The following is a 26945-nucleotide window of genomic DNA, read 5'->3' on the forward strand; positions in this document are numbered from 1 at the left end:
CTGGGATTTATTCCTATTACACAGAGAGGGAATGCAACAATGAGAAAAGTTAAGTGACTAGACCAGGAAATAGGAGTCACACTTTGAACCTGGGTCTTCCTCATTCCTGGGCTAGTGCTCTGCCACACTACCTAGCTGAAATTTTATCTTTAAATATTACATTTCCTGAAATGACAAACAATGGAGGGACTATAGAAAAACAGGTACACAAATGTTCTCCTGGTGGAGTGGTGACTTGGTCCAAGTCTTCCAGAGAACAACATGGAACCATGCCCAGAAAGTGACTAACTGTGCATCCCCTCTGATGCAGCTGTACTACTATTGGGTTTATACTGGAAGGGGAAAAAGAAGAAGAAAAACAGCCTTGTGTACAAAAATATTTATAGTGGCTCTTTTTTCTAGTAGCCTCAATTGTAACAACAGGCTTTCTACCTATTGGAGAATTCTGGAGTAAGTATATAATGGAATTTTATGGTGTTATAATAAACGATGAATTGAAGTCTCAGGGTACGTTGACTCCGTGATGAAATCTTAGGATGCAAAGATAGGTGACCCAGACTAGGAGAACAATTTAAACAATGATGACAACCTAATGAAGAAAAACCACATCGAAAGTCTCATCAATGCAATGTCCAGCCAGACTCAGAGAGCTGAAGATGAAAGACTCCCACCACCTTCTGCCAGAAAGATAATGGGTCCTAAAATGCGGAATGAGATGTTTTGGGACATGGCCAATATGAGAATTTGACTATGAATATGTGTACAGAGGGCTTTATTATTTTGCTTTTTAATTGTTCAAAGGGGGAAGCTGTGGGAGAGAAGAATAATATATGCTTACAAAAATAAATAATTTTTTAAAAGACTTCCTTGACATTTGGTACACTATAATCAAGTCTTTAAATTTCTTTAAAAAATCAGCCACCTAAAACACCACAGAAACAGAGAGTAGGTGCTCTGTTTATTTTGGGAGTTTTAAACTCCAAAACTGTTGGAGAACTAGCTAGCTAATGTTTTCGACACCACCTTGCTATTCATAACTTATATTGGGTCAAAACTGAGGAAGGACAGCTGGACAGTTAGCAAGATTTCAGGAGAAATGGAGGAAGGCCTCCAGGACTTTGGGCAGATGTTCCGCGGCAAACCTAAGGGAGGATGCAGCATAGGCAGCCATAGATGGGTTGAAATCTGCCTTGTTGGAGGGAATATTCTCAAAGGTGAGTTCAGAGAGCCCTTCGAATATTTGCACAGGAGAGACCAGATGGTATAATAGTCTTGGCATTTGAAATTAAAGTTCATAGATTCAAATCCCAGCTCTGCCAGGTATTGTCGGTGTGTCCTTGGGTACATCACTTACCCTCTGTTTGCCTCAATTTCCTCAACTGTAAAATGAGGATCATAATAGCAGCTGCCTCAAAGGGTTGTTGTGAAAATCAAATGAGATAATTATAAAAAATGCTCAGCACAAGATCTGGCAAGTAGTAGACATTATAGAAATGCTTATTCGCTTCCCTCTCTGGGCCTCATTGTTTTCATCTCTAAAATGAGAGGGTTGAACTCAAAGACCTCCAGGGTACCTTCCACCTCTAAATTTATGAGTCTATTAAGTATAGATGCAGCAGCATTGATGTAGGCCAGTCATCTGAGACCTCTGGACCTCAGTTTCCTCATTGTAAAAATGGGAAGGGGAAAGGAATATTGGAAGCAAGGAAGACTAGGTAGAAATCCAGGCTTCTCACCAAGCTGGGCAGAAATCTGCACGGACACTAAGAAAAGTATTTACTAAATAAACTCAGAGCCCAGAGCTGGAAGCCAAGGTTGGCCAATTATTTTTAAGCACATTGGCATTGAAACAATGGATATAATAGTTAATCCTCTTTTCCTTAAGGCACTTACAAGATTCTTGAAGAAACTGTGGGGCTTCCCTTTCCCTTTTCAGCAGGAACCATAGAAAGCTTTACAACAAGGGTAGGCTTTGTGAATGATGCCCACATTCAGCTAGTCCCCTGCTCCATAGAATGTGCTGAAGGATAGAAATCAATATCTTTGTAAGTAATATGTTCATCGCCTTGGAAATCCTGGAAGACTCTTCAGGCTTCTTGGCCCAGAAGGTGATATCAAGCTCCCTTTTTCAAGGTCCAACCCAGTACCCATCTCTCCTGGGAAGCCCTCAGTCCTTATTTGTCAAAACCACACATTACATGATGGCATTATTTCATCTAAATTTTCTCCTGAACCCAATGAAACCATTGACTCATGGAAAGTAGAATAGATCATGGGTCTGATACCCTAAGCTCCATGAGCTCTGTAATCCTGGGCAAGTCATCATCTCCTTCTGTGACTCAGTTTCTTCACCTGTAAACTTTGTAAACTTTAATGAACTATAGAAAGTTGCTACAAATCATTGCCATGTTCTGTGTGAGGTCCCAGGGACAGGTACAAGTAGGACCTCACACAGAGCAGGATGAATGAACTGGGTCTCCCTTACTTCAAACACCAAATTTAAACTTTTGTTCAATAATTAATGCTGTTGACATTTTGGCTCCAGTCTCTTCTTCTGGACTGATTTCATATAATCCTCTCTCACAGTTTCTGAACTCCACCCAAACTAGTCTACTAGCTATTCCCTGGACATTTCTAGAATGTTTTAGATTCTGTCAGTCCAGCCCCCTCCTTTGAAAGATAGGGAAACTGAGGCCCAGTTTAAGTGACCTATCCAAGGTCACTTAAAGCAGGGTCAAGTGTTGTCATATTGCTTTGAGACATGGGACACAACAATCAGAAACATTGGGAGGAAAACACGGTGGAAGAGCTCCGGCTGTAACACAGGCCTATGAGGAACTTCAAAGGACAATTGGAACAAGGGATGCTATCGGAGCCAAAAGATCTCCTGGTGTCCTTTAGAGGATGGCCTCCACCATGGCAGGGAGACTCCTTGCAGGGAGTTGATGGGAGGACAGAGAGAACTGCCCAGGATGGCAACTGAATCACTAGAAAGCACATTTCCATGGAGGGGTTCATAGGTTCATTTGGGCATCTGAGTTGGGCTCAGAGTTCTAATTATCCCTGTTTGGGACTGGGAACACAAGACAACAGGCAGGTTCTGTGGGAGGGAAAGGCACTCCCACCTTGACTGTGGACAATCAGAGGCCACAGAATATTGGAATTCAATTCCAACTGGCACACATTTAGCAAGCATCAATTCTGAGCAGCCAGAGCTCTTCTGATGCGGTTTGAGGTTGTCAAAATATTCTGAATGGCTCTGTAGGATACTGGGACTGATGAGTTTGGAGAGAAATAGAGAGAAAAAGGAGACCCATGCCAGAGGATAGGAAGCCCACAGCCTTTTTTTTTTTTTTGGCAAGGCAATGGGGTTAGGTAACTTGCCCAAGGTCACACAGCTAAGTAAGTATTAGGTGTCTGAGGTCACATTTGAACTCAAGTCCTCTTGACTCTGGGATGGGCACTCTATCCAGCAGCCCCCCAAGGAGACTTCTTGGAGAAAGGACCTAGACACAAAGAGGCCAATCATTTAGAACTGAACTCCCAGCACTGAAATTTCCAGCTTTTGATTCCTACAAGGCGCCCTCCCTAGATCTGCTCAGATAGTAGACGCCTTTTTTTTGTTTTGTTTTGTTTTTTAACTGTGATTGGTCTCAGATCTGAAGGTTAGGAAGAGGTGCAGGACAGATGGCTAAGCAAGGAGAGGTGGAGACTGAATTTGCTGGGGAATGAAGAAAAAGACCACAGTCTGGAGTGGCTGCCCATTCCAAGACTGGGGCTGTTCCTTCACAGGCTTATCCCTTAATTAGCATCTTCTTTGCTCTGACTACACACATTCCAATGATCTTCTCACCTCCCTTGGATTTCCCAAGTAGGACAGTATCCTGGGGAAGGATTTTCAGACAATGGATACTCATATATGGCGAGATACTCATATGTGGCTAATATTGTTCAGCTGTTTTGGTCACAGGGTCATAATGCTTGTTTTTCATTTTCAAAGAAGACCATGATGACATCAGGGAGGTGATGCCATGCGGCAAAAGTCACCAGTCTCACTTTCTCCGCCAAAGCCTTTTGGGTCCAGTGACCAGAAATGAATAAGGACCACTAGAGATGATCCTGGATTCGAGGCAATCAGGGTAAAGTGACTTGCCCAAGGTCACTCAGCTAGTAAGAGTCAAGTATCCGAGATCAGATTCGAACTCCCATCTTCCTGACTCCAAGGCATTGGAGAACTATAGATTATTTTGGTAACTTCCTCATTTACAAACTAAAGAAGTTGGCCCAAAGTGAGGAAGGGGCTGGGTCCAAGGTCACATGAGTACTAAATGGCCAGGAGGGCACTTGAAGTCAGGTCTTCTGACTTCAGTTCTTGTACTGTATCATTTCATTAGTTTTCCAGCCACCATGATACCATCTTAAATTTGAAGGATACTTGGCTGTTGTCCAGTCCCCTCAACATCCACGCCCTCATGCCTGTGAGGCTAGCAGAACACATATTGTTATCCCCAACTTACAGAATCAAGTTTAGAATTTCTTCTGACACCTCATTTAGTGACCACTTTAACATGGCCTTGGGTGAGGCTACTGTCCTAAGGTCTCATCCAAGCTACAAAGAATATTAGCTAGCTCTGCCTTCATCACCTTCGGGATTATACCTTGGACAAGCAAATTATGCTGCCTGGGTCTCAGTTTCTCAGCAAAGTGTAGGGACCTCTGAGGTTGCCTTCCAGCTCTAATTCTATGATCCTATGACCAAGGGACTTCATCATAGCTTAGCATTGAAGTTCCAGACCAGCAGAACTGGGCAGAACTCCTTGGAGACCTTCCTCTCCCCACCAGCTGATCTCTCACCACCCAAGGCCACACTTGTTGCTCAGGGAGGTCACTCTTAGGTGCATTTTACTGTGAGAGAACAGAACACACTCTCTGAGTTTGGGCTTTTCCTAAGAGTATGCAAACCTTACACATTCATGCAAATGAGGTATTACCTGAATTCATGGAAAGAGTCCAGGAGGCTTCCTTACCGAACAAGTTTACCCAGGCAGGCAGCAGCTCTTGGGTGAGAGGGGGCAGGGACATGGAGGAAGAGCAAGTAGAGGGGGGGATGGGAGGGAGTAAAAAGAGGGAGAGGGGGAGGGAGGGAGGGAGAGAGGCAGAGATGGAAACTGAGATGGGGAAAGGGAGAGAGACAGAAAGGGGGGAGGGAGAGAGAAAGAGAGGGAGGGAGGGAGGGAGGGACATAGAGAAAGGGAGGGAGGGAGGGACATAGAGAAAGAGAGGAGAGAGGTGGGGGAGAGGGAGAGAGACAGAAAGGGGGGGAAAGAGTATTAAAATCTCATCCCTGGGCAACTAAAGGATGAGAAATAAAAATCTAACAGATGGAGCCCTGAGGGGGCTGAGGCCACAGCAGGGATTCTGCCAGAAAGCCAGAATAACTTAGAAGAAGAATTTTAGTTCCAGGAGCCCTTCCTTGGATCTCTAATTTTTTTTCTCAGTCTCAGTGTTGTCCTCCAAGAAATGTGGCTCCAGGATCCCTCCCCTTTTAAAAACTAGATCTCTAACAAAACAGAGATTTAGGCCAACTTCTTTTATTGCATAATATAATACATTCCAAATAAGTAAGCAAACTTATCCCCCAACTTGGATTCCAGATCCCACTGTGGATTTGTGATTGGTGAGAATTTGCCATATCTAGCCTAACCCAGACCTACCACACAATCTAGCCCCTCTCATGCCTGACACAGAATAAGCACTAAATAAAGGGTTTTTCATTCAATCAGTTCCTCATTCATTAAAAAATAAAAAGTAAGCCCTTCCCCCAGAGTCAAGGAGAATGGGAATTTAAATCTTTTAAAACCATAGGTAGAGGATCAGACATGAGATAAGAGGTTATAAAAATCAAAATAGATACTACATCATGTGTGATTAAAGTTTTTGCACGAACAAAATCAATGCACATAGAATAATTCATAGTTTGGGAGAAATCTTTGTAGCAAATACTCAGAGGTATCAATATCTTAATATAGTTTGTCCCCAAAGAAATGAAACAATGCAATCCTCTTTTTTTCCTGCGGAAGTGGAAGACTATGGATATAGAACACTGTATACACTGTCAGATTAGCTAATCCATAGGTTAGCTTTGCCACACTGCTCTTCTTTCCCTCTTCCTTTTCTATTCTTCAGTGAAAGAGATGGTTTTCCAGATAGGGGAGAGAGGAAGAATGTAGTTGGCGACAAGTAGAATGTAAAAACAAAAGATATCAATATAAATTTAAAAAACAAAAAGCATGCATTCTTCCTTTCTATTTGCAAATGCTAAACTACAAATCTATAAGTGAACTTGTACTGTCAGTCCTATTTCCTGTGGTTTTGCTTAACTGTTTTTTTATAGGAAGGTATTATTATGAAGGGGCTGTTGGTTGGGAAGTGACTGATGTGTCATTTTTAAATTCCACAGACCTAATTGTTGGTAGAGAATTCGTGACCTGCTATTCCCTGCAGGCGAGTGTGGCTCCAGAAAACTTTTTTATCAGACTGGTTGGCAGTGCGAACAGCATCTCTAGACGCCTGTCTTTCTTGCTAGTGTGGCTCTAGGGTTTTAAAATCATTTCCTTCTCCTAGAAAAGAATAACAGAAACCACTCTCAGCCAGAAAACAATTAATAAAACCCTGATGGAGACGGAATAGGAAAGACCAAGATTGTTGTTGTGGTTGTTTATCCTTCGTTTTTGAAGAGGACCAATGACATCATGGGGTGACATCTTGACTCCCATAAGAAACTCTGCTTCACTTCAATCCAAACCCGAGAGGTCAAGGCAGAAGAAGAAGAAACCCCAGGAGGAGGCAATAAGCAGAGGGGCTGAGCCACCTCAATAACTTTAATAAAGGGCAACTCCTTAATATCATCTCTTAAAAACAATCCAGAGGTCCCACCAGAGAAGCAAACCAAGAATTAATGCCATACCTGTTATATGCTCAGTTTGTTCCACTGTATCAACTACTTTTTTCTTTTTCTTTGTGGTTACCCCAAGAAACAAACATTTGTATAGAGTTTTAAATTCTTCAAAGTGTTTTACATAGATTATTTCATTTAGTCCTCCCAACAACCCTGCTGGGTAAGAGCTAGATATTAATATCCCCATTTTACTGAAGAGAAAACTTTGGCTAAGAAAGTTTACTTGCCCTTTTTGGGGCCACCTGGGTCTGAGGTAAGATTTGAACTCAAGTTTTCTTGACTCCAAGGGTGGCCTTTGCTCCCTATGACATGCTGACAAATACAATCGGTTCTTGTATCTCTGCCCAGCCCACTCAACTGTGTGACTGTGACAATGTGGGCTGCTCACTAGTGGAAGGAAACAGGTGCCCATCAGTCAGTCTTTGATAGACTAAGTCCTGGATGTGCAAAAAAGGCCAAAAAAAATGCAATCCCTGCTCTTCTTCACATTCTGTGGAAGAACTGAGTTATACATCAGATGAAAAACCCCATGGTCCATAGGAAACGGTGGCAAAGCAAGTGGTAAATTCATCATCTTTAATGCATTCACTTATAAAAACAAATCAGTTTCTGAGGTTGAACCATTTTATAAAGTTTCCTAAGCTGTGAAATGGGAACCCTAATTGAACTATTAACATCATGGGGTCATTGTAAAGAAAGAGCTCCTAACCAATAAGTTAGAATTAGTCTAGTCCTAACACTCACCATGGTTACCCAAGACCATGCTTGCTTTCATCATAGGGGAGGTGAAGAGTAAGCAGCATGACATAGGTGAAGCCTTGCATTCCTGAGGTGAGCTCAGAAACCTAAACTCTCATTTGTAATCCCTGGGATCCCCAAAGAAAATGCTGACCTATGCAGGCCAGCCCTAAGAGATTCAGGGCTCTGGCTGTCCTGGTAGGATAGAGCAGCAAGGGTAAGTTAATCATGTGCCTTCCCCACAAGTATCTACATTGGAATGAAATCACATTCAAATAAAAATCAAAGGTGGCCCTGATCATAGGAGGGGGACATCAATAGAGGATCACAGATTAGAGCTGGATGGGACCTGCTTCAATATGGCAGCAGATGATGCAGTGGATAAAGTGCTGGGCCTGGAGATAGGAATACCTGAGTTCAAATCTAGTCTCTGAAACTTGTGACCCTGAGCAAGTCACTTAATTCTGACTACTCCAGTTTCCTTACCTGTCAAATGAGTTGGAGAAGAGATATAAAACAACTCCAGTATTTTTGCCAAGAAACCCCAAAATGGGATTATGAAGAGTTGGACATGAATAAACAACAGCAAGGGGCTAAGTCTAACCTTCTCATTTTTACAGAAGAAGAAACCAAGGTCCAGCAAAGTGATAAAGCTCATGATTATAGATCAAGAGTTGAAAGAAACCTTAGAGGTCATCCAGTTCAGAGGTGTCAAACATGACACCAGGATTAAAATGTGAGTGGGAAATACTTAAATAAGTAAAAACACAATAAGCCATGGATGATATTACGTTTTTCTACTAAGTTACTCTGTAGCCACAGGGATCCTTCTCTGGAGGAGAATGTGAGGTTGGTGACTTTGAACAACTCAAATCCAATTTATGTACATGTCATGCCATCACCTCCCTGATGTCATGGTCCTCTTAGAAAATGAAGGACAAGAGAACCTCAAACAAACAATCCAACATTCTTATGGATTAACAGCTCTGGTTTATATCTAAGTTTGATACCATGGAGTGCACATCTTCATTTTTCAGAATGGGAAACTGAGGCCCAGAGAGAGCATAATATCACAGATTTCATGTTGGAAGGAACCTAGAAGTCATCTAATCCAAATCCTTCATTTTATAGAGTGAGAAATAAGGCTAAGAAAGCTCAGTTGCCTTGCCCAAGATTAAGCTGCAGATCCAAGATCAAGCAGGGTGAGAGAGCACAGGAAGGGAGAGCAAAGGAAGCAGGTCTGGGCCAATGACATGCAACAGTGAAGCCTGGAGTCGTTATTGTGTATACAAAGGCCGATGAGCCTCCTTCTAGAATTACAGCCCTCAGAGGCCATCCTGTGCCCTCCCACACGAGACCAGAGAACAGACTGGCCTCTTGCTGGCAGGATTCTTAAGCATTTTTTCCAATTAACTCCAATTGACATTCAGATCATGCTTCAAGGCCCACAAAACACTTTACTTACACCCTCTTCTTTGGGGCTCAAAACAACTATCAGAGGTGGGCACTCTGTGAGGTCAGTGTCCCTAGAAGGAGACCCTAGATAATTAGAGAAGAAAATCGAGTCTCAGAGAAGTTATGTGATTGGGCTCAGAGTCACACAGCTAATAAGTGTTTGAGGTGTAAAATTCGAACACCACCTTCCTTATTCCAGGTCTAGGATTCTTCATGATATCACACTGCTTTCTCAAGTCCTTGGACTACAAAACTATCATTCATCTATTGTTACTTTACTCAGTCTAGCTTTCTCCTCTTTAAAATGAGGGGATTAGATTAGACAGTCTCTAAAATTCCTGCCCTGAAGTCAGGAAGACTTGAGTTTAAATTTGTGTTCTCTTTTTAACTGAATGACCTTGGGTAAGTCACTTAACCTCTGCCCATTTCCTTAATTGTAATATGAGGATAATAACAGCACTGACTTCACAAGGATCTGAAGATCAAATGAGATGCTATTTGTTAAGTTTTAGTGCATACAGTAGGTGCATTATAAATGTTTATTCCATTCCCCTTTCCCCTTCTAATTCAAGATCTAGGATCCTAAATCTCATCACTGCTTGGATCTCAGGTTCCTCTTCTGTGAAGTGTGAAGGTTGAACTAAGGCCTCTGCAAAGTCCTATCTGGTCTACATGTGATGCCACAAGGAGATGATGACAATAGTTTCTCACAGTTTACATTAATGGCTCTTTGCAGGGTGGCCAAGTTGCTAGGAAGTACCCAGTGACAGTACAGCAACAGCTTCTGTCTCTCATCCAAGGACCAAGGAGAAGCTCCTTTTCAGTCTCTACAATTTTCTGCCTCCGACCAGTCTCCCCAAGTTGGAAAAGAGTTGTTATCTAAGTGAATGAGGGGAGTGGCCACATACTAAGGCAAATCACAGACTCCGACAACATGACTTCTCCAAGAGAAGTCCAGCCCAAGGGCCACCAGCTATACCTTCCAAATCACTTTCTCGTTCCTCTTGTTAGCCATTTTCCTTCCAACAAGCTGTATTTCTCCAACAGAATATACGATTTTCAAGCACAGCCTTCATATCCCCAGTGCTTAGCACAGTTATTACTTGGTGTGCAGATGCCAAATAGTATTTGTGGAATATTGATCAGTTTTGTTGAATTGAACAACCCCTTGAAGCTGGCAGGGCAGTTAGTTTTATCACCAGACAAGGAAAAGACAACTGCAATCGCCTTGTTGAGAAGAGACAAAGACAGGGAAGGTCCTATTCTGACACTGCTTAATAGAGGTTTGTTGATTGCCTGGAAGACTTTCTAATCCGGCAGATTAGATTCTACAAGAGGACTGGGAGACAACCTTTTATTTTTTATTTTTTTATTAAATTTTTTTTTTGTAAGGCAAACGGGGTTAAGTGGCTTGTCCAAGGCCACACAGCTAGGTCATTATTAAGTGTCTGAAACCGGATTTGAACCCAGGTACTCCTGACTCCAGGGCCAGTGCTTTATCCACTGCACCACCTAGCCGCCCCAACCTTTTATTTTTTTAATGTAATAACCACCATTATCCACAATGTAACAGGAGAACCATTCATTTATCCCGTATTTACTAATGACTCACTACATACGTGAAAATTCCCAAGAGGAAAATCCACAATTCCTTATCTCTCTCATTTATCCTTATAATGAAACAAGAAAGGTCCTTGAGAAAGTCACTCCTGAGTAGCCTTCCCCGGCTCTGACCACTTTCCTATACATACAGAACGTACATTGTGAGCCATTCGAACTTGTTGATATTACTATGTATGAATCAAGTCACGGTGGTTTTGCTTCTGTTTATTTTTCTGCCCCTCCCTAAAAGCACTGACCAGGTCTCCCACTTATTTAGCGGCTGCCATCCCTCACGATTCTCTACATAAAGGAGACTCCCACGAAGTTCTGATTACCAGGCAACACTTTTAACACCTGTCTAAAAAAAATGGATTCCCAGACCCTCAGCTCTGAACCCCATAAGGTCAGTTAAGTAAACAAAGTCAAGCTCAAGTGGAGATCTGGAAGGACCATTGGAAATCATCTAAGACAATTCCCATTTTTTTTTCAGATGAGGAAACTAAGGTTCAGAGACTAGGTGAATTAGGGTTCCAAAATAGCAATTCTAGAATTGAAGCAAGCCCCCCCCCCCCCCCCGCAAATCCTGCTATTTCCCTAAACCCGCATGCCCAAGCAAGCAGGACTTTCTCCTATCCTTGGGGATACTTCCATGATTCTGAATCATGGCAAGGCATCAAATCAAGCTGACTGATTGCCCCCAAATCTCTGTATCCTCCCTAGGGATCCAGGAGTCCCATCGGGATGAATTCTTTTCCAAGGATGGTCCGTATCATGGGCAAAGGAGGAAGCCAACAGCCACATTCATGAATGGAGCCATAACTTCTGAGCTCTGGGGTGGAAAGTAGTCAAGGGTCATCGGGTCTCTCTGGTCTCCTTCCCTCCCCCGCTCCCCAGGCCAGGAGTTTCTGGGGTCACTGATCATAGCGAGTTCAAGTCCACTGAGAGCTGTAGGTAGATCATGTCCCCCGATTCAATCCCACCTTTACAAAGAGGAAAGGCCAGGAGACGTGTCCAGGGACACACAGCTGGCAAACTAAGTTCTCTGAGTCCTAATGAAAGGCTCTTTCAAGCTCTTAGCGCCCTGCTTGGGTGCCAAAGGAGCAGGTGAGTTCGGGTTGGGTGCCTCACACCTCTTTCAGAGAGGAGGTGATAAAGAGAAAATTAAAATAGTCCTGGAAAGCCCCCCCCAGGCTCGAGCATGCAGACCCGCACGTCCACACCCCCCCGCAGACCCGCACACACTCACACTTTCTCCCGCACTCCTCCATCCCCTCAGGACACTCAGACACCCTCACCCAGACACGCACACACACACACTCGCCCCCGCGGACACGTAGCCCATCGCGCCCACTGCCCCACGCCCTCCCCCACCCCACCGTCACACTCGGACCCAGCCCCCCGCACACGCCCCATACGCGCCCCCCGCCCCGGCACACGCTGACACACGCGGCCCCGGGCCAGAGGCCGGGGGCTGCCCCCGGCGCGGCGGGCACTCACGATCTCGGCCAGGATGAGGATCCCGGGCAGGGTGCGCAGGAAGTCGCGGTCGTAGGCGAAGCTGCCGGGGCCGCCGAGGCCGGGGCCGCCGGCGCCGGGGAAGCTTTCGGTGAAGGAGCTGGCGGTGGTGGTGACGGTGTGCGAGCGGGCGCGCTGCGGCTCCTCCATGGCGGGCGGCCCCGGGCCCCCCGGCGCCCCAGGGCCCGGCAGCAGGGGCCTGGAGGGAAAGCACCGGCGGCGGCGGCGGCGGGAGGAGGAGGAGGAGGAGGAGGAGGAGGAGGAGGAGGAGGAGGAGGAGGAGGAGGAGGAGGAGGAGGAGGAGGAGGCGGGGGGCGCCAGCCAGCCAGCCCCCAGCTCGGGGGGCGGGGAGGGGGCGGGCAGGGGGAGGGGGCCCGGGCCGCCCCGCCCCGCCCCGGCCGCCCGGCGCGGGCGCTCACCTGTTGGCGGGGACTGGCCCCGCGGCCGGGCCCAGGGCGGGGGCTCCGCCAGGCTCCTTCCCTGCGCCCCTTGCCAGCGTCGGGCCGCTCCAACTCTCTCCCCCCATCTTCCGGAGCGGGAAGGCGAGGCCCGGAAAGTGCCTTTGGCCAAAGCCCCAAGGGCGGCAGTGAGCCCCAGAGGCTCTGGGACCTTCGAGATGCTTCCGTGGGGCACCCCGCTTCGTCGTGACGGCCCGATGTGCAAGGGTCCCCAGCCATGGCGGGGAGCCAGGGCCCAGGGAGGGGCAGCACCAAAGCGCTGTGGCAGGGCAAGAACTCCGATCTTGGCGTCCAGGGGTGACGCGCCCTTGGGCGACTCATTTTACATAAGAAGAAACTGAGGCTCCACAAGGGGAAGTGGTTTAAGATCGGACCAGAGGAGGAAGGCACGTGCTGGAGTGCAAAAAGCCCTGGCCCGCGAAGAAACCCCGAGAGGCCCACATGCCAGGTCTGCCGCCCTGTCCCTGAGCTGAGCCTCAGTTTCTTGCTCTGCGCAGCAGCCCTGGCACCCCCCATACTACTGGCCTCTCAGACGGGGGCTCAAGCAGTTCTCAGTCTGTGAAATTCTTCGCCGACCTTACAGCGGGGTAGCCAGAGCAGCGATTTAAAGGATGATTCCTGGCTTATAGCTGGGATCTGAACTCAGGTCCTCTGACGCATATTGAGAGTCACGGGGTCAAAGGATCACAAAGGGGAAGCTGAAAGGGACTGGAGTTTAGTCTTCTCCGGCAGATCCGAGGTCCGTTGGAACGAAGTGACTTGTCCAAGGTCTTACTACATCCAGCTAGCAAGCAAAGAGCCCGTGTTAGTTAATGACACACAAAATGTGTGCAGGTGACACACATCAAGGGCCATCAGATCCCCGCCTAACAGATGACCTTTGGAATTGTGACCCCCAGTGCTCCAATGGGGGCTTAAAAGGAGCCCCCCCCCCACGTCTCCAGCGCCCAGGTGCTACAGAAGTAGTTCCTCGCGCCTCCTCAGTGAGCTGTCCTCTCTGTTCTGGCCTGAGGGGCAGGTGCGTGATTGGCCAGAGAGATCGCCCAGCCGCTCATTGGCAGCGCCACCCCCGCTCCCATTGGTCACCCCGATCATTTCCTGCCCCTCCTTTCAGAAACAATATAAGGAACTTCTTTAATCTCTTTCCTCTTACAGCCATGCCCTTCCAAGAGAAGGCTCCGTAGCCCTCCCAGCCATTTGGTTAACCCCTGTCCTGACAGCCCGCTATTATTAGCGCTGGAGGTTACAAAACAGAGATGTATGATTGCCCTGGAGGGCTGCTCACACGTTATTTGCCATTCTTCAGATGAGGACATCGAGGCTCAAGATTAAGAAAAGTGCCTCGGGACAGCTAGGTGGCAGTGCATAGAGCACCGGCCCTGGAGTCAGGAGGACCTGAGTTCAAATCCGACCTCAGACACTTAATAATGACCTAGCTGTGTGGCCTTGGGCAAGCCGCTTAACCCCATTGCCTTGCAAAAACCTAAAAAAGAAAGAAAAGGGCGGGTGGCGAGGTGGCGCAGTGGATAAAGCACCGGCCCTGGAGTCAGGAGTACCTGGGTTCAAATCCGACCTCAGACACTTAATAATGACCTAGCTGTGTGGCCTTGGGCAAGCCACTTAACCCCATTGCCTTGCAAAAACCTAAAAAAAAGAAAAGTGCCTTGTAAATGTTAGTTTTGGTTTGGTGTTGATGATGATGATGATGAAATTACTTTCCTAAGGTCACACCAGCAAGTCCATGTCAGAGTCAAAATTCTAAGTCAAGTTTTTCCAGTCCCCAGAATTCCATACTCTTTCTTCTGTTCCACAGCCCCTCTCAAGGACCCTGAGGCACAGAGCTACAGCAAACTATCTTTTGAACTTAGTCATGAGGTAGTGGAAAATTCAATGAATTTAGAGTCAAAAGATTCCAATTCCAGTGCCAGGGTTGATAATTACTAGATTTAATGCTATGGATGAGTCCCAATCTCTCAGCCTCAGTTTCTCTACCTAGAGAACAGGGATAATTAAATCTCTAGATTCCACATTGGGTTACTCTGAGGAGCAAATGAGATAGAGAGGGCTTTGCAAACTGGGAGGCCACTGGAGACTTAGGATTTCAGACTGAGAACTTGCTAGGGTGCCAGAAATCACCTAATCCACCCCTCCCAAATCTACAGCTGAGAAAACAAGTCCAGAGAAGTTAAGCAATTTACCCTGGGTCACACAATAAGTGACGGAGCCAGGATTAGTTTGCCCAATGTTGAACTATTCTTGTATCCTTCCTATGAATCCAATTTGGTTGTAATATGTGTCGTCTTGGATAGATTGAAATATTTTGTTCGAAATAATTTTATTTGCAATTTAAATCAATATTCATTCATGATAATGGCCAAGAGTTCTTCTGTGCTTTATCCTTTCCTGGTTTGGAAATCCAGGCTCAATTTGCCTCATCAAAGTTGCCTGAAGGGATACTCTCTTTCATAATTTTTGAAAATGTAAATAGGTTTGTGATGAATTGTCTTTAAAAGTTTGATAGAAACTTTTCCAGTGAATCCACTAGAACCAGAGTTTTCTTTGATGATTCCTTCAAAACTAGCTAACTTTTCTGCCACTGAATTACTGTCTCTGGTTGTTATTCTATTCACTTGGGTATTTTCTGTTTCTATTCCTACTTTCTATTTCTTCTTGTGTTCTCTTTTTTGCTTGACTGCTTCTAACTTTTATTTCTTCTGGTTTTTGTCATTTTTACCCTGTTCATTTTTTATTTTGTTGATTTGATTTTCTTCCCTCTCAGAACCACATTTTGAACTCAGAACTTTTAGCTTCAAATGTAGTGTCCTTTCCATTTGTATTGTTTGAAGGAGGGGGGCAGGGACTGGGTCTAGGGTTTCACAGGTATAAGGGACTTCCAGGTGAGAATACTCCCTTTACCAAATTCTCTGTTACAGAGTTGCCCTTGAACACTGAGCAGCTAAATGACTCATCTGGGGGTCATATAGTTATACAGTTATGTTAAATAAGGGCAGGACTCAAACCCAGGTCTGACTGACTTCAAGGCTATCTCTTTATCCACTGACTTTCCATATTTATCTATGGAAGGTATGGTTATTTCATATTTTCCTATTTCCCTGAAAATAAAATAGTGGAAAAAATATTGGGTGTTTGTTTTTTTTTCAGGAATATTTGAAGTTAAATAAACTGTGATATAGAAGAAAACTCTCTGGAGTCAAGGAACCTAGCTTAACCTGAACCCTGGTTCAATCACTACCAGTGTGTTCTTGCCCCAATCATAGCACCTACCTGGGCCTCAGTTTCCTCATCTGTAATATGAGGGGGTTGGACTTGCCAGTCTCTGAGATCCCTCCCAACTAGGATCCCAATTTTTCACTCAGCTCTTTGGAGACCCTGGCCCTCTTTTCTTCTGCTTTGTTACAGCTCAGAGTACATACTCACAGGATCACATTTTCACAAGAAACTCTAGCAAATGGGAGGGAAATAATACTCCACTGACAATAAAGAGGAGAAGAGAGGAATGGCAGCTCTCCTGAAGTGACCTGATGAGAGAGAGAGAGAGAGAGAGAGAGAGAGAAATCAAGATAGCCAGCCAAAAGACAGAGAGATAAAAGAGAGACAGAGACAGAGAGAAAAGAGAACTAATAGATTAAGTCAAGGGAGACTACTAATAATTTAGGAAGACTCATCACCCAGATGGAGGCTCCTGAATACTGAAGTAGAAATCATTGAATTCAAGTCCTTCATGTTATAGAGGAAACACCAGGACAAGACTAAACAGAGCTAGCCTAGGATCCCACATCCTCTGTCTCCAGAGTCAGCACTTCCCACTTATAATACAAAGTAAAACTATTCAGTTCAAGAAGTACTGAGGGTCATAGATTTAGAGTTGAAAGCATTGAGTCCAAATCATCCCCATTTTACAGATAAACCAACCGAGGCCTAGAGATAATAAGGGACTTACCCAAGGCTACATGGCTAACCAAAATTTGAGCCTAGGTAATTTGATTCTGAATCCAACCTTTGATATAGGTGTCTAAGTGTTTGTTCCTTATCATACTGACTCTCAAGGAAAGGAAAGGAAAGAGAAGATAAAAGATAACTTTGTGGCAAGGGGAGATTTGGCCCAAATCCTGAAGTAAGGATAGGATTTGTATGGATGTATAAGACAATGGGAGGGAAAATCCAGAAATCCTGCTGCTTAGAATGCCCTCCCTCTTCACTTCTGGCTCTAAGAATCTCATGGTTTCCCAGGACAGATGGGAATTCAGGGAAGCCTGGAGGGATTTGCATGAACTGATGCTCAGTGAGATGAGCAGAACCAGAAAAACACTGTACATCCTAACAGCAACATGGGAGCGGTGATCAACCTTTATGGACTTGCTTGTTCCATCAGTGCAACAATCAGGGACAATTTTGGGCTGTCTGCAAAGGAGAGTACCATCTGTATCCAGATAAAGAACCATGGAGTTTGAACAAAGTGCAAGGACTATTCCCTTTAATTTAGGGGAAAAAACCCCAGATATCTTCTTGTCTGATCTTATTACCTCTAAGACTTTTTGCTTCCTCCTTAAGGATATGATTTCTCTCTCATCACACGCAATTTGGATCAATGCACAATATGGAAACAAAGTAAAGTCTGACAAATTGCTTTCCGTGGGGTGGGGGTAGGGGGAGGGAAGTAAGATCAGGGGAAAAATTGTAAAACTCAAAAACTCAAATAAAATCTTTAATAAAAAAAAAAAGAACCTCATGGTTTCTTTCAAGGTTCATACTAAACCTCTCCTGCTTCTCCTCTTGATGAATGTCGGGTACAGGGTGTGTTCCGGAAGACTAGTTCCTCTAGGGTGATGGCTGCTGAGCCTTTTTCAGGGCTGCTCATCCACCTTTGGTGTCTACCTGAGCCATCTAACTCTCCCCTGTGGCTCTAAGAAGCTGTAGTAGGTTCAGCAACCACACCCCAGATATCTCTTCACAGATGGACTAAGCCAGGTAAAGTATAACCAAATAGTCTAAAATCCATCAATGAGTTTACACCAAACATAGAACACTACCCTGGATGGAATAGGCAAATGAGAACAATTTCCAATAGCCATGAAGATGACTGAAGCTGGGTCTGTGGAGTGCTTAGAGCTTGGTTAGAAATGAAAGACCAATGTCATTCACTGCCTCCAGAGCCATCACGAATCAGTTTAACTTTGTCTTGCCTCTGAACCTGGTTGACTCTGGAAGAGTAAGGCTGACCATTTTGCCCAAATCTGTCTCACTTAAATTCAATTTATGCACGAATCAAAGGATATCATCCATACCATTTTTATCATTTCTATCTCAAAGGCCTTTGGTAGGCAAGTGATGAAGCAGCAGGTATAGATATACTGAGAGTTGGAGTCACAGGGTCATCTTCTCACTGGAAGCAGGAGTGGGATTTGGCAATCTCTTAGGTGTTGAGCAACCTTTTAAGGATCACACTGCTTACCTCTTGGCATGAGGAAGGGAGTTAGAAAAGGTACCCTAAAATTGTCTGCTTCATCTAACCCTAGCTTGCTTACCACAATAGGAAGGGATCCTGCCTTGCCATCAAAAGACACCAAAATATCTAAAAACTTCTGCAAAGAGGATTTCATTCACCATTGGCACATGGAATGGGCACACTCTTATAGGCAACACTACATCCAATAGATCTGAAAGATGAATGTTCCTGTTTCAAGAGAACTCAGCAGGTATCACGTCCAAGCAAGGCTGGCAAATGAAAGTCAGATTGCTGAAATTGAAGATAGATGCATATATTTATGGAGTGACCACAGTGAAGGGGAGCACTATGAAGTCGGTGTAGGTTTTGCCTTCAAAAATAATCTAGTTGGGGTGGCTAGGTGGCGCAGTGGATAGAGCACCAACCCTGGAGTCAGGAGGACCTGAGTTCAAATGTGGCCTCAGACACTTAATTACCCAGCTGTGTGGCCTTGGGCAAACCACTTAACCCCATTGCCTTGCAAAAAAAAAAAAGTGGAAAAAAAATAATCTAGTCAGTAAGCTTGTATGCCTACTAAAAGGTTTGAACAACAGGCTCATGACAATGTGATTGCCACTTGCAGGAAAGCCCTGTGCCATCACCAATGCATATAATCCCACCATGATAAACTCTGATGAAGTCAAAGAAAAATTTTATGAAATACTGGAGACTCTCATCATCATTGTGTTGAAAGAGGACAAGACAAACATAATTCTGGGTGACTTTGATTAATTGGCAGGGAGTCCTTGGGAGAAACAGAATCAAAAACAGCAGTAGCAATGGTCACTTACTACTGAAGACTTGTGTCTTTATGACCTTATCACCAACATTGTCTTCTGTTGACCTAAAATGCAATATATCTCATGGATGCACTTTTGCATATAGAAGACTATGTGACTGGACAAGAGACAGAATGTGAGAGTGACAAAGGCAATAGGGGAAGCAGAGTGCTGGACTGATCACAGACTTATCCTCTCCAAGCAAAATATTCACATTTAACAAAAGCTGTGGTGCCAAAGCAAGATGATTATCAGAAGAATTAGTGTCAACAGATTCCAGCCGGTTCTTCTCTGAGTGGGAACAATTCATTGCTAACTTGGAAGGAAAATCAAGCCAACACACAGTTAACAACAGTGGAACCAAAAAGGAATGGTCAGCTTTGAGAGATTTAGTGTACAACACCATATATACTTATTTGGGCCAGAATACTCACACCATCAAGATCGATTTGATGAAAGTGATGGGGAAATTCAGAAGTTGTTAAATGAATAAAAAAGAGAACTCCACAGGGTTTTACCAACAGAATAGTTCTTCCATCTCTAAGAAGTAACTTTTAACTCCATCAAATGTAAAGTGCAAATGAAACTTAGGGAGATACAGGGTTCTTGATTCAGTAAGAAGGCAGAGGAAATTCAGTTTTACACTGATAAGTAATAATTTTATGGGTTTTATGATTCCCTGAAGGCTATTAATGGGACAAAAGCCTATGGTGCACCTCAAAGTACTCAGTGCTGATAGAGCCACATTAATTAGTAAAAAGGACATGATCTTGGAGAGATGAGCCGGTTATTTCCATAATATTCTCAACATCAATCAGTGCTAAAGCCATTGATAGTTTACCTCAAGGTGATGTCAATCCCAATGTAGCTGATCTTCCAACCAAAGAAGAAGTTTTAAGTGTCATCAGGCTCTTCTCATGTGGCAAAGCATCTGATACTGATTCTATTCCAGTTTAGATTCTGAAGGAAGGAGGTTCACAAAAGCTGATGGAAGTTTTCCAGGTTATATGGCATGAGGAGTTACCTTCCAGGAATTCAAGGAAGCCTCCATTGTCCATCTTTATAAAGACAAAGGAAATAGATTGCCCTGTGACAACCACAGAAGGTGCCTCTCTCTTAATCATTGCTGGCAATATTCTTGCTAGGGTCCCAGGACACTGAATCACTTCCACTTGAATTATCTTAGGAAGATTCTGAAGATCACCTGGCAGGATAAAGTACTGGACACTGAGGTCCTTTCTCAAGCTAAACTTCTCAGTATTCAAACTCTAATGAAGAGAGCATCATTCCGATGGGCTAACCACATTTATTCGAATGCCAAATGTAAGTTTACCTAAAAGACTTTTTTATGGAAAATTCATTTAAGGCACATGGAGGTTAGAAGAAGTGGTACAAAAACACTCTCTAGATGTCTCTCAAGAACTTTGGGAGCTCAAGGGAAGTTAGTTAGGTGGTGAAGTGGCTAGAGCACTGCCCCTGGAGTCAGAAGGACCTGAGTTCAAATCCAGCCTCAGATACTTAATAATGACCTAGTTGTGTAACCTTGGGCAAGTCACTTAACCCCATTGCCTTGCAAAAACCAAAAAAAAAAAGCAACTTTGAAGACTATTTTGAGACATGGAAGACACTAGTATAGGACCACCTGGTATGGTATGCCCTCATCCAAGAAGGCACTCTCTGGGCAAAAGTTCAAAAGAAGTGAGATATGCATAGTCAGAGCCATCTTTACACCAAATGTTCATGTGAACTATTTGTCCCCAACCTGTGGTAGAACATTCTGAACTCATATTGGCCTGATCAACCATAGTTGAACACACTGAACCCTGACTCCCATAACATGGTGTCTTTTTGGTCCTCTTTGAGAGCAAAGGAAAAGAATCAAACACTTATTAGCATAACCCCAGATTACTTGCTATTTACTTGATGTTCTTACATTTACTCTGTATTAATTTATGACCTTTTATATTATCTCCTAATGGGAATAGGAGCTCCCTGAGGGAAAGTATCCATTTGGGTTTTTTTTTTGTCTTTCTAATCCCAGGTCCTTGAACAGAGTTGGGTATGGAAAAGGCATGCAATAAATGTTTGTTGAATAAATGAATCAGTCCACAGACATGTCCTCTTTCTCAAATTCACAACCTTTTCAAATTATTGAATGAAATTTTTCTTCATCTCTTCTGCTGTGCAGGATCTAATAAAATCTTTTCAATTTTCACTAATTCAGAATGTCAGTTCCTTTCTTCTCTTCTATCTCCACTTTGTTAATTTGGATGATAAAAGGAACATGTGGGCTTGGGGTCAGAGGGTGTGGGTTCCATTTGCCTACACTTGGGTTCTATATCTAGGTGTCCTTGAGTAAAGGCAGAGTGGTAGAAAGTAGCTGGGGTGGTCCAAAAGACCAGGAATTTCTATTTAGTCAAGTCACAGAAGCAATCTTAGGGCTGATGCAAGGACAAGTGCCTAACTCTTAGAACTATCTCCAGGTGGGAAGAGTGACTTTCCTTCCTGGAGGTCTTTAAACATAGGCTAGGTGATCTCTTCTCAGGGGCATTGTGGAGAGAATTCTCATCCAGGATTGATAGGGACTTGATGGTCATCTGGGGTTCCTTCCAGCTTGGAGAATTTGTGATTCTCTGAACCCTAAATAGAAAACAAGAAGAGAGGCTGATTGTGTAGGGCAAAAACAAAATTTGGAGCCAAAGAATTTGAATTATTAGCACCACTTACTGCTTGTGTGAGCTTGGTCAAGCCACTTAATCTTTTTCAATTTCCGTTTTTTCATCTTTAAAATGAGAGAAGTTAGACTAGCTGCCCAGAGGTCCTTCCCACTATCTATGAGCTCATGGGATTTTTTTTTTTTGGTATAACATGCCTAACAACCAGAGCCTTTCTTTCCTTTCCAGCCTTCTTATACTCAATTCTGTTTCTCCCCTTCAGATCCAGATTTACAATTTAATGTTTTGTTTTAAAATATGACACTCCATCTCCCATATCCAATCCTTTGTATTAGTTATCTCTCATGCTTGGAATGCCCTCCTGGCTTTCTTCAAGACTCAGTTAAATGCCACTCTCTGTAAGAAGCATTTTCTAGTCTTCTCTCCTCAGCTTCCGCCCTGTGAGGTTACCTTCCATTCCTCCATCTACTCAGCCTCAGTCTTGTACATCCATGGTTGTTGGCATGTAGTCTCTCCCATTAGAATGTGAATTCTCTGAGGACAGGAGAAGTTTTTGCATTTCCTTGTATCCTCAATTATTAAGAACAAATGTCTAAAAACTAGTTGATGGTTAAGTCTCCTATAGTCTTTTCTTGGAAATGTCTCAGGAGGTAGTAGTTTTCTTTCCATAGGAGGGCTTCAAGCAAAAGCTAGATGACTAAAATTGTCCACTGATTCTTAGAGAGGAATCTTGGTCAGATATAGATAGAAGCAGATGACCTTTGAGATCGCATCTGAGTCTGAGAGTCTATAATTATCTTCTCCCAAATGGTCACTATCTTCCTCCCCTGCAAGTGCCTAACCATCCAGTTCTATAGAGATGTCAGTACCTTCTGGATGTCCTAGATTCTCCCTACAAACCTGAAATTCCAACCAGCTACAATTAGCTGCTCTCCTCCTAGAAGGATATTCCCAAACTCAATGAAGTCCTCTGAAGGTGAGAGACCTTCCATACCTATAAAAGCATCCAAGTGATTTGTTTCAATCCAGTGCTTGTGACTACATGCCTGCAAACACAGGGAAGAGTTTCTCATTGAATCAAACAGGCCTGCTCTGGCCAGAAGTTTGTCCTTCAAAGGGCCACATGTTCACAATCCATGAGAGAGCAAGAAAACCAAATCATTCTGAACCAATTTAAGCCAAGTTACCTTGAGGTTCATGAAGTCAACCTAATGCTTCAGAGAGGATGCAAACTAGGAATTCCTCCTCCTTCCTTTCTTTTTTATAAAGGGAAATATGGAGAAGAGTAGCATACCCTACAAGGACTTTAAACACCTTTTCAAAGGAATAGAGCCCAGGTCTCACTGCTATTGACTGAAGAAACATCATCAACACTGGGAGAGTTTTTCAGAAACTTCTCGCTCAGTCTGGTCAAGTTTCAGGTTGCCAAATAAAAAAAGGACTTTTTTTTTAATACAAAGAAAAAACCCAAAAACAAATTTAGAAGGGGATGTAAACAGGACAGTGTAGTTACTGCTTTCTTACATTTAATATATTTAAAATCCTAATGTATATGTAACCAGTTCACCACAATCCTTTTTTTCTTTTCTTTCATTTTTGTGGGGGGAGGGGAGGCAATCTCGGATAAGTGACTTGCCCAGGATCACACAGGTGTCTGAGACCATATTTGAACCTAGGTATTCCTGACTCCAGGGTCAGTGCTCTATGAACTGTGGCACCCCTTTGAGTCTTTTTAAGTATTTGTGTTAATTTGTGATTGGATTACAGGGTCAATAACAGGATGGGGGAGAGACACCATGGCAACATAGGTCCTTCCCCCAATTTGTGTCCTGGCCTCCTACCAGGATCTTAGAAGCCCATGGACCCCTTTTTAGAAGAATACATAAAATATAAATACAGACATAAAATATAATGTGGAGGATTAAAAAGTAAACCAATGAGAATAAAAGATAGTGATTGAAATACTAAAAAAAATTGTGAACTTGAGGCTAAGGACTCATGGTGTAATGGAAAGAGCCTTGGTTCTGGAGTTCAAAGAAGGTTCAATTTAATATGACTTGTAGGATTTCAGGCGAATCCACCCCACTGTGCCTCAGTTTCCTCATCTGTAATATGAAAGGGTTGGACTTTGGCCTCTAAGGTCACTTTTTGCTATAATCTATGAACCTATAATCATATACATTCAGAGGTAGAGACAAAGAGAAAATGAGAGACAGAGGCATGTGGAGATAGAGACACAGAAGAAAATCAAAAATGAGAGGAGAAAATTCCCTTAATCTCAGGTTGGCTTTGGGGCACTTTCTCAATGGAATAAAAGGACCATCCAACCTGGCAAGTGACCTAGGAGGTATCTAAGCCTATTTTTCCTTTCCTCACAGAGAAGACTGGAGAGCATCCAAGAACATCTGAGGACACAAGGCAAGGATGTCAGAGAACAGAGGCATTGAAGGAAATGCTGCAGGAGTGGCCGGAAAGAAACTGAGTAAACAGGGTGAGGCATCTCCCCTGCATCTGGAGCAGACAAAAGGGGAGTTGGGAGAAGACCGTTGAAGTTCCAACTCAGGCAGAAAGAAAATTAAAAGAGCAACTTGATGAATTCAAGTCCAAATGAACTGCTTTCCAAGGTACTGAAAGAACCAATGAACCATTCAATGTCAAAAGTTCTTGAAAGATCCTGGAGAATGTGAGAAATAGGGGAAGGGCAAATGTCGATCTGATTGTTAAGAAGAGAGAAGGGAACATGAGCTTGGCTTTCATTCAGGATCAGATTTTAGAACTTATACATAAAAAGACGAGTCTAGCAGGGAAACAGCAAAGTCTTTCCTGACAAAAATGGATCACCATAAGATCAGAGAGTTACTTGAGGCACACAGAGTTCAAGTCACACTCTTCATTAGTATCTCAGGCAGAATCTTCATGGTCTCCCTAGTCCAAGGGTCTCCATAATTCCAAATCCAGCACTTTAATTATTAGATACCCACTACTTATAGTAAATTTAGAGTAACCTCCTCAGTTGTTCACACAAACTATGTAGGGTAGAGTATTCTGAGAACTTATTGGTCTGATCAGTCACAGTTGGACACCCTGAAATTCATCTCCACTATGGGGATGTCATTTTAGTCTTCTTTGATATTGAAGGACAAGAATCAACCAAACATAACTTATCTTTTCTTTCCCCCAGATTACTTGTAAAAGTAAGTATCCCATGGTATCTATGATCTTGGAGTAATAGAAAATGCACTGGTTATGTTCCCAAAGTCACAAAATTATGTATGCCCTTTGACTCATCAAAGCCTCTTTTCAGGTTGATCACTCCAAAGGAATCAAAGAAAGAAGAAAAGAGCCATATCTACATCATCTCTCAAAACTGAAGACTCAGGAGGTATCACTTATCATGGAATGCATAAACAAGCTGTGGTACACCAAATGTGAGGGAATGTTAATGCTTCATAAGAGTTGTGATGAAATGAACCATTTCAGAGGAAACTGGGAAGACTTGTATGGACAGATACAGAATGAGGGGAGCAGAACCAGGCCAACCATTCCTAAAATGACATAATAAAGAAAAGCAACTTTGAAGACTTTAGAACACTGATCAATGCAATGATAAACCAAGAATCCAGAGGACTGAAGATGAACAATGCCCCTACCTTCTTTCAGATAGGAAGAAGCAGAATGTGGTGTGCATTTTTGTACAAGACAATGTAGAATATTGTTCTGCTTATCTAAGTCTATGTCTTACGAGGATTTTCTTTTTTATTGTTCATTTGGGGATTGGGGTTCAGTTGGAGGAATAGACAATAAATACTTGTAAAAAAAATCTATAATTAATGAATTTTTAAGAGAGAATGTACTGGATTTGGAGTCAAGACCCAAGTTCTTTTCCTAGGTCTGCTTCTAAACTTGTTACGTGACCTTAAGCAAGTTTCTTCCCTTATCTGGACCTCACCTTTTTCTTAAAAAAAAAAAAGGTAAGCTGCTACTAAGGGCAAGATGGTTTATTAAAAGCCAACACTGGAGGCTCATTTAGCCAGTGTAGATTGTACTGCTTTGTTGATTCATCTCATTAAATATACTTGAGAAATAAAGCTCTGCTCACCTGGGAGAACCCAACCAGAACTCTCAAATTCCCTCTTTCCCCACATTCCTCCATAGATCTGAGTGTCCAGTGGAGATTGGGTCCCTGGGCCTCATCTCCCCTTTCCATGTTTCACCCCTGAGCAAGTGCTGCTTCTACATGAAGCTCCTTCTCTTTATTCCCCCCCACCCCCAGCTACTACTCCTTTCCCCACAAAATTATCTATATGCTTTGTAGTTACTTCTCAGTGTGTGTGTTGTTTCTCTCCAATAGAATGGAAGACAGTGACTAGCTGTGTGACACTAGGCAAGTCACTTAACATGTTTTGACCTCAGTTTCCCTATCTATAAAATGGGGATAGCAAAAGTATCCACCTCCCAAGATTGTGGGAATCAAATGAGATCTTGTAGAGTACTTTGTAATCCTGAAAATGCCATATACATGTTTGATGATGATTCTCCAAAGGATGAGTCATTAACAATGAGCAGTAACTAAATGACTACTATGTGACAGCTGCTATGGGAAGTGCTAGGAATAATAGGAAAAGCAAAAGCAGGTCCTGCTCTCAAAGGAAGGAACAAAGGAAAGACTGAGAAAAAAGGAAGGAAACAGAAAAAAGAAAGAAAGAGAGGGAGAGAGAGAGAGAGAGAGAGAGAGAGAGAGAGAGAGAGAGAGAAAGGAAGGAAGGAAAAAAAGAAAAACTGAGAAAAAAAGGAAGGAAAGAGAAGGAAGAAAGAAAGAAAGAAAGAAAGAAAGAAAGAAAGAAAGAAAGAAAGAAAGAAAGAAAGAAAGGAATTGAATTGAGACTTGAATCTCAATTGCATATGAAGGGGCCAGAAGGAAAGTGAACTTGCCTCCAGGGCATCCTTCCCCAGCAGCTTCTCTGCAAAATATCCCAAAAGGAGTATGAGAAATGATTGATTGAATTGGGATTATTCACCCAAAGGTCAGATGGAATGCCTTCCTGAGAGAAGACACTTTGGACCCAGGAAAACTTCAGAGAGAAGGGACCTTAGAGATCATTTTATCCCATCCTTTCATTTTACAGAAGAGGAAACTGAAGCCCTGAGATAGGATTTGCCCAAGAACACCCAAGTGGTAGTGACACTTTAAGGTATCAACACAGTGAGAAAGGAAGTGTAAATACTATTTCCATATTTTACAGATGAGATCACTGAGGC

General features: G+C 43.4%; 1 protein-coding gene and 1 long non-coding RNA gene across 2 annotated transcripts in view; one reads left to right on the forward strand and one right to left on the reverse strand.

Moving 5' to 3' along the window:
- Positions 1-12490, reverse strand: part of CMTM8 (CKLF like MARVEL transmembrane domain containing 8) — a 55210-nt gene extending 42720 nt beyond the window's left edge. Inside the window, exon 1 of the mRNA XM_074195625.1 lies at positions 12251-12490. Coding sequence (XP_074051726.1) covers positions 12251-12418 — 168 coding nt within the window. The 5' untranslated portion in view covers positions 12419-12490. The remainder of the gene's footprint in view (positions 1-12250) is intronic.
- LOC141494450 (uncharacterized) lies at positions 12212-25471 on the forward strand. The gene is made up of 3 exons (XR_012470444.1): positions 12212-12386; positions 24065-24310; positions 24991-25471. It is a non-coding gene; the product is annotated as an uncharacterized LOC141494450 (long non-coding RNA).
- Positions 25472-26945: the final 1474 nt, after the last annotated feature.

The sequence above is a fragment of the Macrotis lagotis genome, chromosome 7, assembly GCF_037893015.1.
Source record: "Macrotis lagotis isolate mMagLag1 chromosome 7, bilby.v1.9.chrom.fasta, whole genome shotgun sequence".
NCBI classification, from domain to species: domain Eukaryota; kingdom Metazoa; phylum Chordata; class Mammalia; order Peramelemorphia; family Peramelidae; genus Macrotis; species Macrotis lagotis.